Source organism: Eriocheir sinensis, chromosome 31 (assembly GCF_024679095.1).
Source record: "Eriocheir sinensis breed Jianghai 21 chromosome 31, ASM2467909v1, whole genome shotgun sequence".
Taxonomy (NCBI): domain Eukaryota; kingdom Metazoa; phylum Arthropoda; class Malacostraca; order Decapoda; family Varunidae; genus Eriocheir; species Eriocheir sinensis.
The window spans coordinates 4,521,323-4,536,143 of record NC_066539.1 but is presented as its reverse complement, the minus strand read 5'-3'; the positions used below and the strand labels follow the sequence as shown (position 1 = coordinate 4,536,143).

General features: G+C 44.1%; 1 protein-coding gene across 1 annotated transcript in view; it reads right to left on the bottom strand.

Annotated features, from left to right (window-relative positions):
* Positions 1 to 9,350, bottom strand: part of LOC127005829 (innexin inx2-like) — a 69,962-nt gene extending 60,612 nt beyond the window's left edge. The window contains exon 1 of the mRNA XM_050875001.1: positions 8,608 to 9,350. Within this exon, the coding sequence (XP_050730958.1) occupies positions 8,608 to 9,137 (530 nt within the window). The 5' untranslated portion in view covers positions 9,138 to 9,350. The remainder of the gene's footprint in view (positions 1 to 8,607) is intronic.
* Between the last annotated feature and the right edge of the window lie 5,471 nt (positions 9,351 to 14,821).

Genomic DNA, 14,821 nt, shown 5'->3' with positions numbered 1-14,821 from the left:
GTCTCTTTTTATCCAGGTGTTCGCAAGCCACCACCACCATCACCACCATCACCACCACCACCATCACCACCACCACCACCACCACCACCATTATGATAAGTTCTCACACCAGGAACAAAAATAGACAATAGAGCCGAATAGAATAGAATAAAAATAAAAATTGAATATCATCAGAAACTACAGACGGACAGACATATCTTTCTGCTATCTCTAATATTCGCTTCTTATCTCTCCCTTCTTCTGTTATCCTCTTAATGACTCTCCTTTCCTCTTTGCTTCCTCCTCGTTTCTATCTTACTTTTTCTTTATTTCCCAACTTCTTGCTAAATTTACCCTTCATTCTTTCTCCCTAATATGATGCGACTTTCAGATCTGGTTAAATGTACGTAGAGGGAACCAATGTATACCAGTCATTTTGATCCTGTTGTTTAGAGAGTTTGAGTCGCTGAGTTTGGTATTCAGTTATTTTGATCCTGTTGTTTAGAGAGTTTGAGTCGCTAAGTTTGGTATTCAGTTATTTTGATCCTGTTGTTTAGAGAGTTTGAGTCGCTAAGTTTGGTATTCAGTTATTTTGATCCTGTTGTTTAGAGAGTTTGAGTCGCTAAGTTTGGTATTCAGTTATTTTGATCCTGTTGTTTAGAGAGTTTGAGTCGCTAAGTTTGGTATTCAGTTATTTTGATCCTGTTGTTTAGAGAGTTTGAGTCGCTGAGTTTGGTATTCAGTTATTTTGATCCTGTTGTTTAGAGAGTTTGAGTCGCTAAGTTTGGTATTCAGTTATTTTGATCCTGTTGTTTAGAGTTTGAGTCGCTAAGGTTGGTATTCAGTTATTTTGATCCTGTTATTTAGAGAGTTTGAGTCGCTAAGTTTGGTATTCAGTTATTTTGATCCTGTTGTTAAGAGAGTTTGAGTCGCTAAGGTTGGTATTGTTAAACGCTTCCACCACCCTCATCAACTATTTCCAAAGGCCAAAAAGGAGATCAACCGAATTTTAACGACTGTGTTTTTAGGTTCATGGTACAGAAGAAGGGTCAGTCTACCACCAGGCTCATAAAACTACCCAAACTCTCATGAAAGCCACGTCAAATATGTGAGATTGGGCACAAGAATGTTTAAAAATATAGTCGCTAAGTCCTTCCAGATAGAAAGACTAACAACAGCCTCATTGGCGTCCCATATTTCCTAAAAGCAGTACGTTTTTATGTTATATACGTAACTGACTGCTCTGTCGGCTACCTCTTTGGATTCTTTACAGGAGCAGCGAGTAGTGGGCTTTTTTTTATGGTTTCATTTTTTTGTGTGTGCCCTTGTGCTGTCTCCTTTGGTGTAAAAAAAAAAAACTAATTGTATAAACTTCTGAGCTTCTAAATTTCTTGAGGTTTACGGACGTCACAACCTTTTTTTGTGTCCTTGTGCTGTCTCCTTTGCTGTAAAAAAAAGAAGCAAAAAGCAAAAAAAAAAAGCTAGAAAGGTATATAAACTTCTGAGCTTCTGAATTTCCTGAGGTTTACGGATGTCACAACCTTTTCTTCTTATATCCATGATTGGCCTAATTATTAACCTTGCGTGTGGAGGAGCGAGTTTTGAAGGTCAGCTCCCTCCAACCGTCTGCCTGTCTCCTGCCTCCGTTACCTGAGGACTCGTTTTTTTTTTTTTTTTTTACAACAAAGGAGACAGCTCAAGGGCACAAACAAAAGTAAACAATAATAAAAAAAAAAGCCCGCTACTCGCTGCTCACAAAAAGAATCTAAAGAGGTGGCCAAAAGAGAGGTTTGAGGTGCATTACCCAGGCAGGTGAGGAGATGCAGACTCATTAACGTTTAGAAAGTTCCTCGCCACAGCCCGTGAGAAATAGAGAGTTGTTGGAGAATGATGAGAATGTTGATTTTTTTTTTTTTTTACTTGAATAATCACAGGGGTAGGAATAAACCGTTTGTCGGTCTATTTGTCTGTGTGTCTGTGTGTTTGTCTGTTTGTTCATGAATGTTTGCTCGCCTATGTCTGTGTTTGTGTATGTTTGTCTGCTTGTGTATGCCCGTTTGTTTATTTATGGCTGTTTGTTTATGTCTGTCAGCATGTATATTCCTCTATATCGGGTAGCAATAAGTAGCGGGCTTTTTTTTTTCATTATTGTTTTCTTTTTTTTCACGCCCTTGAACTGTCTCCTCTTCTGTAAAAAAAATGTATCTATCTTTCTATCTATATCTCTTACCGTACCAGAAATATTATAAGTAACTTCTTCCTTCCTTCATCTACCTTCCCCGACCAACCAAACGACCTCCCCCCCGCTCCCCTCTCCCCGGCCTCCTCCCTCCCTTCCTCACAAGGTCTGAAAATGTATTCGCTTATGTAACTCTTGACACCCAAACAGATTATTAATATACGGTTTAATATTACATGAGGAGCGCTATCAAGGTTACCAACAGGACCACTATCGCAGGGGGCCGACAAATCTCTTCGCAACCTATGAACGTGACTGTAGTGGCAATAGGGGTAGTAGTAGTAGTAGTAGTAGTAGTAGTGGCAATAGCAGCAGTAGTAGTAGTAGTAGTAGTAGTAGTAGTAGTAATAGTAGTAGTAGTAGTACGAGAGGGAGGAAGAGGAGGACGAGACAGAAAAAACCTTGAACTCTGATTCGCTAACATTAGGTAAAAGTGGTTTAATGTATTTTATTGAAGCACTCATTTTTGTGTTTATTGTCTCAGGAATAAGAATTTGTCTGTTTTCTCGTTTTTGTCTGCGTCCGTCTTCGTCTGTCTGTGCCTATGTAGCGTTCTTTATCATGTTTCCTGTATACCATGTCTATCTATGTATTTCTATATCCATCTGTTTGCCTGTATGGTTTCCAGCGGCCGAATTATGCATGGTACCGTGTCTTGCTTAGCTCAGAGGCTGGACGGGTTGTAAGGATGAGGCAACCGGTCGTAACATCTATTTATTTCTATATTTGTCTATCTCCTAATCAATACACTCGGTGCTGGGTTCTACGTGTGGTTTCCAGCGGCCGAATTATGCATGGTACCGTGTCTTGCATAGCTCAGAGGCTGGACGGGTTGTGAGGATGAGGCAGCCGATTGTAACATCTATTTCTTTCTTTATCTGTCTATCTCCTGATCTATACATTCGGTGCTGGGTTCTACGTGGTGAGTCGTGAATTACCCAACTCAGCTGAGGACGGATGGATGGATGGGTGACATAACAAATGGTCCAGGTAGTCAAGGGCACTATTTTTCATTATTCTCGTCGGAACCTTATTTAGTAGTCTCCCCCACAGACCTCTAGCTGGATCGGGTAAGGCACGGGGCCCACACTACGTCTTCAACCCTGTCCTTCTCTGCTCCTGGGTCCTCTCTTCCTGTTCTGCTTTTCCTCTCTTATGTCAAACTACCAGGGTCACTAAGCTACCTCTGGAAATGCCCCAAACCCCTACGAAAGGCCCTACTACGAAAGCTTCCACCTATCATGTCAACAATTTCCAAAGGCCAAAGTGGAGATCAATCGAATTCTCATGAGTGTGTTTTTAGATTCATGGTACAGAAGAAGGGTCAAACTACTACCACGGTCATTAAACTACCCCTGGAAATGCCTCAAAACCCCTACGAAAGCTTCCACCTCTCATGTCAACAATTTCCAAAGGCCAAAGTGGAGATCAATCGAATTCTCATGAGTGTGTTTTTAGATTCATGGTACAGAAGAAGGGTCAAACTACTACCACGGTCATTAAACTACCTCTGGATATGCCCCAAATCCCTCCGAAAGCCCCTACTACGAAAGCTTCCTTCTCTCATGTCAACAATTTTCATAGGTCAAAGTGGAGATCAAACGAATTCTCATGAGTGTGTTTTTAGGTTCATGGTACAGAAGAAGGGTCAAACTACTACCACGGTCATTAAACTACCCCTGAAAATGCCTCAAAACCCCTACGAAAGCTTCCTTCTCTCATGTCAACAATTTTCATAGGTCAAAGTGGAGATCAAACGAATTCTCATGAGTGTGTTTTTAAGTTCATGGTACAGAAGAAGGGTCAAACTACTACCACGGTCATTAAACTACCCCTGAAAATGCCTCAAACCCCTACGAAAGCCCTGTCAGATGAGTGTGTGTGAGAGAGGCGAAGCGTGTGAGTACCGGTATATGGCCCCTGCTCTTCCGCTCTCTCCCGTTGATTGTTCTGCTTTTGGTTCCTCTTTCCTGCCCTGCTCTTCCTCTCGCCCCATCCGTTGCGCTGCTCTGAGCCCTGACACGTGATACGGCAATATGCGCGACGCCGAACACGTGGCCAGCGAGACTTTTACCCTCGTCCTGCGGCATCAAATCACACACGCACACAGCTAATCCTTCCTGCCTCACCCTGCCTCACCGTCTGCCGTGTTCCCTTGTGTTCCAGAGAGACGGGTGGCGAGTGTACGATGAACGCCGCCATTGCATATCTGTATTTTTCGTTGCATGCCTTTAGTTTTCGTTGCATACTCTTGTTTTTATACTTTTTTATTAGTCATTGCATACTTTTATTTTTTATACTTTTAATTAGTCATTTTGTATACTCTTATTTCCCCTTCTCCCTTCTTCCCTCTCCTCATCCCTTCCCCTTCCTTAATCCAATCGTGTTTCCCTACCTTGCCCTCCCCTTCACCCTCCTCCCTTCTTCCCTCTCCCCATCCCCTTCCCTTCCTAAATCCAATCCTGTTTCCCTACCTTGCCCTTCCCCTTTCCCCTTCTCCCCATCCCCTCCCCTAAAGTCAATGGTCCTACCCTACCTTGCCCCTCCCCTAACCCCTTCCTCTCCCCTCCCCTCTCCTCTCTCCCCGCTTCCCACTGATATGCCAAGGGAACGCGAGAAAGGCTTCAGCCATGCGCAATGCGGTCATGTGCCCCTGTAGCCAGATGCGAGGCGCTGTACTACCTTGACCTGACTACATGACCGGTGTTTATAAAGGCTCCTGGGGAAGGCGTAAGAATCGTAAGTAGTCAGCAGTGATAGGTTCTTCGGGCATTATCAGAACCGCCCTATTATTTTCTTTTTTTCGACAGGGTTTCGGCACAATTGGTATTCAAAAGAAGATAATACGATTTAGATCAGCAGTGTTGAAAAAAAAATAGTACGAATTAATCGAATAATGTCAGTTCCCAAACATTCCCAGAACCGTCCTATTTTTTTCCTTTCTATTCGACAGGGTTTCGGCACAATTAGTATTCAAAAGAAGATAATTCGGCTTAGCATCTCCAGGGTTGAAAAAAATAGCACAAATTAATCAAAAAATGACAATTCCCAAACATTCCCAGAACCTATTATCTGTTTTCTATTGGGCAGGGTCGCGGCACAATCGGTGTTTAAGAAAAGATAATAAGTTTAACATTACGTAGTATTTAAAAAGAGTAAAAAAAATGATCGAAAAATGACGATCTGCAGTGAAAAGAACGTGGTGAGTAAACGGAAGAAGCAAGTTAGCCGCGATGCACTATAGCTGCGCGTGGCCTCGGTGTTCTGCTCCGTCGCATCGCCCCTTGAGCGTGTGGAAGGTAGGCGTTGGTTCGCAAAGGACGCGATGTGCAAGATTAATCACCTCCTGAACGCCTGGCTAAATCAAAACCATTACCAGGCTCGCATAATTAAGATACTATGTCTGAATGTGAGTCAAAACCATTACCAGGCTCGCATAATTAAGATACTATGTCTGAATGTGAGTCAAAACCATTACCAGGCTCGCATAATTAGGATACTATGTCTGAATGTGAGTCAAAACCATTACCAGGCTCGCATAATTAAGATACTATGTCTGAATGTGAGTCAAAACCATTACCAGGCTCGCATAATTAAGATGAACCGACCTCTGAACGCGAGTCAACCATTACCAGGCTCGCATAATTAAGATGAACCAACGTCTAAACGCGAGTCAAAACCATTACTAGGCTCGCATTACCAATCATGAACACACCACCACCAACTACGTACGCATCACAAAAATAATTTCAAACAGACCCAATAACATTACTCCAAGGAAACAAATACTGAGTCACTACTTAAGGAGAGCAAAAACAAGCTTATAAAAGGCTCAGAACACCTCCAGAGACTCTCAAAGGAAATTTCAAACAGACCCAATAAACATTTCAGAACACTACTCCAAGGAAACAAACACTGAATCACTACTTAAGGAGAGCAAAAACAAGCTTATAAAAGACTCAGAACACCTCCAGAGACCCTCAAAGGAGCTCGTAACGTAGCTGAACCTGCCTGACTCACTCCCCTCGCCGCCCACTTCACGTAAGAGAGAGGACCCATTGAGGTAAGGCGCGGCGGTGTGGGGGGGGAAGACAGGTGCACCGTGATTGCTTAGGTGCAGCTTTGTTGATCTTCTTGCACCTGGGGGAGGAATGGGGAGAGAAGCGGAGAGGTGAGGGAGAAAGGGAGAGAAGAGAAACGTGAAAGGAGAGGGGCTAGATGGGTGTAGACAGATGAGAGATAAGATGAGGGGAGAGGAGAGAAGGGAAGGAAGATGGAACTTGATAGGAGAGGGAGGGAACTGTGGAGAGGGAGACAGGAATCAAGAAAAGAAAGAAGAAGAAAAGGCAGAGGAATGGAGTTAAGGGGTGAGATGAGAAGAGAAATGGGAAGAGAGTAAAGGAGAGAAGAGGAGAGTAGAGGAGAGATGAAAAGTGGAGGAGGAAAGGGAAGGTGAAAATGAGGATAGCAGGAGTGAAGAGAAGACGCAGAGAAAAGATGAGCGTTATATTAAAAAGTGAAGAGGAAAGGAAGAAGACGAGAGGAAAAGGAAGGAGAAAAGAGGGAGGTAGAGTTTAAGAGACGAGGAAGGAGAAAAGAGGATGGGAGAGTTACAGTCAAAGAGAGGAGAGTTAAAAAGAGGAGAGAAAGAGTAGAAGAGAGGAGAGGAAAGGAGAGCAGAGGAGAGTAGGGAAGGGTAGGGGTGAGGGGTAGGGGCGGGACCATAAACAAAACACTCCCCTAACACTCCCCTTGTTGCATTACCGAACCTTCACCAACAGCTTGAGGTCACGACAGAGCACGCCGCCGCTGCACAGACTGACGCAAGGAGGTGGGGAGGGGGAGGGGGAGGAGGAGGCTGTACTTCGGTAACTAGGTAGTCTGCCCGACCCCAAGAAAGTGACGTAAAGTAAAACCTGGTCACAGTCTTACGTCATTTACTGTTACCAGAGAACGGTGTGTGTGTGTGTGTGTGTGTGTGTGTGTGTGTGTGTGTGTGTGTGTGTGTGTGTTCTTGACTGACCAACGCAAACACACACGAGGTAAATTTCTCAAATATTACATTCCACTTCATGCACTATTTTTTTTGTTCGTGTTGAAGGGAGAGTTTACGATGGAGGGGTAACTTTACTATAATGCTTCTTTTGGCATGGGTGGCGAGGTGGGCAGGTCAGAGGTCATGGTCTTGCTGGCGTGACCTTGCCTTGTGTTGTGTTGCAGAATACTTTTTTTTTCTTTTCTTGACATGAGGTAGAGAACGAGGATACTAATGGATGTTTTTTTTCCCACAGAGTAATATATGCTTGGTTTAACATTTATCTAACGTTATCTATCTTATTAAAGTCATGAATACTTACTTAATTTTAATCTTCGTGGACCTTTTTTCAGGCAAAATGGACTAAGAGAATGATTTTTTTAATTAATGTTCCTCCTTTTTATCCAATCTGATAGATTTGGCCAATAAAAATAATCTCAAGTCGACCAGCAGAGGGTGTGATAAGGATTAAGATGACCAAGACAGGCTGCTTCAAGACAGCTGTCCAATCAGCGACTAGCTTACCAAAGCACCCAAGGCTGCTACCCCTTGAAAGTACATCACCTGTTGGTTAGAACAGGTCAGATAATTAATTAACTACAGTCTTTTATTCCCCGCCGCACTCCGGTAAGGAACGGAAAGTTTGGCGTGCCCGGCCAGCAGGGGAGCTGGGAGACAAGTAGATTCGCCGGAAAGGTCATCTGTGTAGTAGGAGCGTAACGGCTGACCTGATATACCGCTGACCCGATCAGATAAATGATTCAACCACCCCCGTCCGCCCGGCCCCGCCCCGCCCCGCCCCGCAGCCTTGACTCGCTCGTCGCTCCTGTCTGGGTCGAGCTGCTTCGTTAGGTATCACAGCAAGCGAGTTTGAAGCCCCGCAGCGTACGGACACCCAAACAAATGGCTGTCTAGTTTAATGTCGCTGTGTAAAATTGCAGCAATATTCAAACATTTGTACTTTATTTTAAATTTGATTTAGTATTAAGATTCCTTTTCACTCGTTTTCATTTTTAGTTCAACATTATTATTAAATTCTGCTGCGTTGTTGGTGAGCTATAAGAACGCTTTCGCCTAAAGAGCTCCACATGCACGCTAACGGCTTTGTGAATGCAGACTCTGACTACGTACTATACCTGAAACACCCTTTAAAAACACCTCAACAGCTGCACGCCAACGCTAATAGTTGTGTGTGTACGGACGCGGAATTTACACACACACACACACACACACACACACACAAGCAATATTCTAACGCCACTCCTCTTTTCTATTCCTCAGTTAGGCGCGACGCGTCCCCCGCCAGCCCAAACACCGCGCAGGGCAGGCGGCACCAGGCAGGCACTCGACTCACCTGATGGCCCAGTGCGTGTGCATGTGAAGGTGCCTGATCATGTATTCCGACAGAATCTTGTGCCTCTTGTGCCTCGAGTTCTCGTCCAGCGTTACTTTGTCGAGGCCGGCCAGGATGGTGGTGAAGAGCCCGCCCTCCATGTTCTTCCACAGGTACCGAGGAACATAGAACATGATGCCTTGCAGCACAAGGACGAAGGGCACCCACTGGTAATACGCGTGGTAGACTATCTCGTCCTCGTCCGTGGCGGGGCCCATGCCAGGGTAAGGAGCACCGTCACCGAGTGGTTGGGCCCAGTACTTCGGGACGCTGAAGGTTGACATGATGAAGCAAAAGGTATTGAGGACCTTGGAGGGCACGTTTTTTGCTATGCAGTCTATCGGCCCGCCAACTAACTCCTTGGCCGTGACCAGCGCGCCGAACACGATGAATATCACGAACGTCACGCGATAGTGAAGGTGAAAAACCGCATTGTCCACCTGGGCCCTGTGTTTCTTCAGGATCTTCGCGGCTGCCAAATATTTCATCATTTTGGCGGCTTTACTCTTGCGGCGGCCCGGAGAGAAGAAAAAACACTCCCTTTGCTCTCCTTGGCCTCGCGGAGACCTTCACACGCAAACACACACGCAGTTCCGACCTTCCCCAAGCCAAAACTCTTGCCCTGTAGTGACAGGGATCGACCACCACTTCTGACACACCTCCCGTCACTGCCACAGCCCACCAACCACTGACCGCAGCAAAAGCGACAGACCCCGGGCGGCCCGCCCCAAGTTCCCAACCCACCCACCCAACACGCCCAAGTTCCAACTAGCAATTTTAATTCTCATCGTTCGTTCTGTAAATCATCTGTTGAACCTTGCATCAAATGCCCACGTGATGCAGCCGAGATGAAAGCTAAAGCAACATCTGAAGCAGCTGATACTCAAAGTTACTCGAGAAAACGTTGAAGGTAAAGCGAAGTGGAGGTGAAGGGTTAAGCAGCAGGGCCGCGGGCGAGCTGTATACAAGCCTTTAGCGGGATTTAAAGACCTCTCGTTACTTAGCAATGCCCCGAGATCGTGACCCAGTCCCACTATACAATACCCTCGCCAGGGACTGCATCAAGTGGTTGGTTTGTTCAGCCAACGCAAACAGCACGCATAGGCCTATCCGAGGGGCCTATCGCCTGATGTGTGCGTGTGAGTGGAGGGTCAGACGAAGGGAGGAGGGGGGTCACGGTCAGGGCTACATGGGAGAGGAACAAGGAGGCATATAGGGAGTGGGAGGAGAAATCTTTTGGGTAGGCCCCATGGGTAGGCCTGATGGCGGGACGGTGGTCGGTTGACATACAGATATACAGACACGCCACAGCCTCAAGTTTCCATTCTTTCCGTTCATATGCTTACGGAAAACTACTACCACTACTACTATACTACCACTACTACTATACTACTACTACTACTACTACTACTACCATATACAACACTACTACTTCGAAAATGGAGAGTTATGAATCCAGGAAATGAGAAAGGTAGTGAAAGGCAACCTGCTGAAGAACACGACTCGGAGTAGAGCAAAAAACAAAAGAGAATCGAAGTGATGCTCATGAAACGTGAGAGTGCAAGTGAAAGACAATACAGTGGCCACAACAACACTGCAGAGGGGGAGAAAAAGAGAGAGAGAGAGAGAGAGAGAGAGAGAGAGAGAGAGAGAGAGAGAGAGAGAGAGAGAGAGAGAGAGAGAGAGAGAGAGAGAGAGAGAGAGAGAAAATAAATAAATGAAAAGGTAGATAGACAAAAGCATACATTGAGAGCAGAATGAGAAAGAAGAGAGATACAAGGAGGGAAAGATAGACAAACAGAAACATGCATTGAAAACAGAATGAGGGAGAGAACATAAAAACATAAGAACATAGGGAGACTGCAAGAGGCCGAGTGGGAGAGAGGGTGAGATATAAAGAGTGTAAATGCTATAAAAAGGTGAGATTGCTTGTAATAGAGAGAAAAGAGGAGGATAGGACGAAGAGAGAGAGAGAGAGAGAGAGAGAGAGAGAGAGAGAGAGAGAGAGAGAGAGAGAGAGAGAGAGAGAGAGAGAGAGAGAGAGAGAGAGAGAGAGAGAGTCAGGACAGCATTGCTATACTACTTATGCTAATTAGTGTTTCGTAAAAAGCACAAAAAAAACTTCACTTCGCATCCTGGCAACGAAAGGCAACGCGACGCCACACACACACACACACACACACACACACACACACACACACACACACACACACACACACACACACACACACCTTCCGCCTTCAGGATCTGCCCAGGTGAGTGACGAAGGAAGTTTGTCTAATTAGCACCTGCTGTGTTTTGCGTGCGTGTTTTTGTGTTGCTTCTCCTGCTTTTCCTCCTTCTTTATCCTTTTTTTCCTTGATATTGACTTTTTTTAATTTTCTTTTTCTTTTATTTTTCCTTCTCCTGTTTTCCTTCATTGTCGCTTTTTGTTCTTGTTTTCTTCTTCGGTTTCTTCTTCATTCTTCGTTCGTATTATTGTATTTTTCTTCTCCTTCTCCTTCATCTTTGCCTTTTCTTAATTTTCTTCTTCTTCTGTTTTTCCTTCTTTCCTTTTTTCTTTATCTTCTTTTCTTCGGTTTCTTCATTCTTTGTTCGTGTTATTGTATTTTTCTTCTCTTCTCCTCCTTCATCTCTGCCTTTTCTTAATTTTCTTCTTCTGTTTTTCCTTCTCCTTTCCTTTTTTTTCTTTATCTCTTTTTCTTCGTTTCCTTTTCGGTTTCTTCTTCATCCTATTATTATTATTATTATTATTATTATTATTATTATTATTATTATTATTATTATTATTATTATTATTATTTGTATTTGTTTTTCGTTTTCTTTTAATTTTTGTGGTATATTTTATCGTTATTTATGCTTCCTTTTACAAACCTAATTTTCTTTTTTTTTATTATTTATTCTATTTCGTCTATCACTGCGTATTTCTTTCAATATTTTCTTTATTCAGTTACTATTTTATTTACTTTTTTTCTGGTTCTGTTCTGATACAATATTGTTATTATTTCAATTTGTGTATTTCCTCTACTATCTTTTGTATATATTAATTATGCACGCCGTCTATTTTATTTTCGCTCAGTCATTTCTTTTAATTTACTGTCTTCCTATATTCAAGTAACATCATTATCTTGTTTTCCTCTTTTATTATTCTCTCATCTTTATGTTTACTCTACTTCATTTTCTTTTATTTTATCAAAGCGAAGATTCTAATATATAAAAATGTAAAACTGCAAATAAAAAAAATGGGTACACACACACACACACACACACACACACACATTATACAGTATTCACACAACCTTGGCGAAAAAGCTCCTCCCCTTTTTCCTATAAAGTGTCTATCACTGGCCAGTTCACTAGCAAGCCACGCCCTCTCTTCAACCCAGGCTGCATGTGACTGGTGGATGTTTGGGAGAGATTAAAACGTATTAGGGGAGTCTTGGCTGGCGTGGGAGGCGGGGAAGGGTGAGGGGAGAGCAGGGCTTATTCTTGTAAACATGAGTAATACAAATCATAAGTAATACAAGTCCATCATAAACACAACAAACTCATGAATAAAGGGAATGAAGGAAAGAATCTGACCCTCTTATTGTAGTCTCTATACAGGAGCAGCGCCGATGGGATTTTTTTTTTTTTTTTTGTATCACGTTATTGCCCTTGACTTGCCTCCTTCACCGTAAACAACAACAACAACAACAAACAAACAAACAAAAAGAGACAACAATTAACCCAAGCAATGTACTCCGTCTTCCTCTTCCTCATTCTACTATAAAACGGTATACCAATTAACATTATGCCAAATTACACCCGTCCTCTCGTCGACGGGGGACTCATTAACTACTAAATTACGTGTCAGTCCTGTAGTTAGGGCTAATTAGAAGGTGTGTGATTGGTGTATTTTTTGCGTGAATGCATGACGGAAGGAATAAAGGAACGATTTGTATTTCGTCTCCAAGGCCAGATACAATGAAATAGCTGGAGGTGTGAATGGGCTGACTGATCTGAATGGAACGGTGGGAGGAAGAGGAGGAAGAGGAAGGGTAAGGAAGACAGAGAGGAAGAAAGGCATAAATAGACAGGGAGGAAGAGGAAGGGTAATGAAGACAGGGGGGAATAGAGGCATAATAGACGGGGAGGAAGAGGAAGGGTAACGAAGGTAGACGGGAATAGAAGCATAAATAGACAGTTCACGCATTTACCCTCCAAAACAATTACGAACACACGCACAAACAACTACATAGTATCATTATGTTCCACAGTAGCACCAACAACTACAAGATTCATCCACCCATCCACCCATTCATCCACCCAGCCAATCATACAATTCCCAGCCAAACAATAAGTCGTAACTCGTAACAGAAAAGAAAGGAGACACACACAAACACACGAACTAATTATTATGTATATACTTTCTCGAGGAGGAGTTGTGTGTGTGTGTGTGTGTGTGTGTGTGTGTGTGTGTGTGTCAGCAACGGTCGCCATAATAGCCGTCCCCTTCCTTCCGCTCCCCCGCCACGCCCTCCTCCACCCCCTCCACCCCCCTTTTCCAACCCCCCCAAACACCCCTCCACCTCACACTCACACGTACAGGGGCGCCAGGTGTCCCCGTCCTTGGCGTGCTGGAGATTTAAATGCACGGCGCCAGGGAGCGGAGCGGAAGAGTGAATGGTGGCGGTGGCGGCGGTGGTGTTAGCGGCAGTGACGGGCAGCTGCTAAGTACGGTACACTACATACCAAGCCTGGCAAACCGTCATACTCCACCGCTCAAATACACTTCTCTTATATCTTTGACCGTCATTAGTAAAGGAGTCAAATAATGTAAAGTAAGATCAACGGATGAAAAACTAATAATCTGTAATAGTGTTCCTCCTCCTCCTCCTCCTCCTCCTCCTCCTCCTCTCTTTCTTCCTCCTCCTCCTGCTGCAAAGAGAACGGAGAAATAACCAAACACGAGATAATTAAATTTTGTTCCTGAGGGGTGTTGATGCCACCTCTCTCTCTCTCTCTCTCTCTCTCTCTCTCTCTCTCTCTCTCTCTCTCTCTCTCTCTCTCTCTCTCTCTCTGTCAAACACGAGATAATTAAATTTTGTTCCTGAGGGGTTTTGATGCCACCTCTCTCTCTCTCTCTCTCTCTCTCTCTCTCTCTCTCTCTCTCTGTCAAACACGAGATAATTAAATTTTGTTCCGGAGGGGTATTGATGCCACCTCTCTCTCTCTCTCTCTCTCTCTCTCTCTCTCTCTCTCTCTCTCATGCCTTTAAAAACAACAAAACCAGTGACAATACGACAGCGATACGCTCCACTAGCCTCCACTCGGCTGTCAGGACCGTCGGTTGTTGCATCATAGGTAGAGGGACGGGCTGGCTGGCGGGAACCTCTCACAAGCTTGTCAACCGCTCCGCCCTCCGCTGTCTGTCACTGCCCCTTCATTCTCTTGCTATAGCGCTCCCTCTCTCCCCAGTAGCTTCAGAGCACTTTAAACAGGCCGGTATTGAGGTGATTAGGAAGTGAAACAGGGGGCCAGGAACGTAAAGGTCAGGGTAGATAAAAAAAAATTGGCGGATCGAAGTATTACTCGTTGGCAATCCATCGAGCCAGCCGCGGCGGGGAAATTTCAACCTTCGGAGCGTTGCGAGTTGGGCTGTTCCGGGAGACAATAGCCTAGCAGCGTCCGAACCTCCCCCTCTAACCTACTAAAACTCCTTCTATACACAACAAATCCAGCTATATACTAGGCCCATTTAAACTCTTTTTATACACAACAAATCCAGCTATATACTAGGCCCATTTAAACTCTTTTTATACACAACAAATCCAGCTATATACTAGGCCCATTTAAACTCTTTCTATACACAACAAATCCAGCTATATACTAGGCCCATTTAAACTCCTTCTATACACAACAAATCCAGCTATATACTAGGCCCATTTAAACTCTTTCTATACACAACAAATCCAGCTATATACTAGGCCCATTTAAACTCCTTCTATACACAACAAATCCAGCTACTAGGTCCATTTACCGTCCTCATAACACACAGATTAACCTCAGTCCAGTAACCTTAGCCTAGCAGCGTCCGAACCTCCCCTTCTAACCTCCTAAAACTCCTTCCATACACAACAAATCCAGCTACTAGGTCCATTTACCGTCCTCTTAACACACAGATTAACCTCAG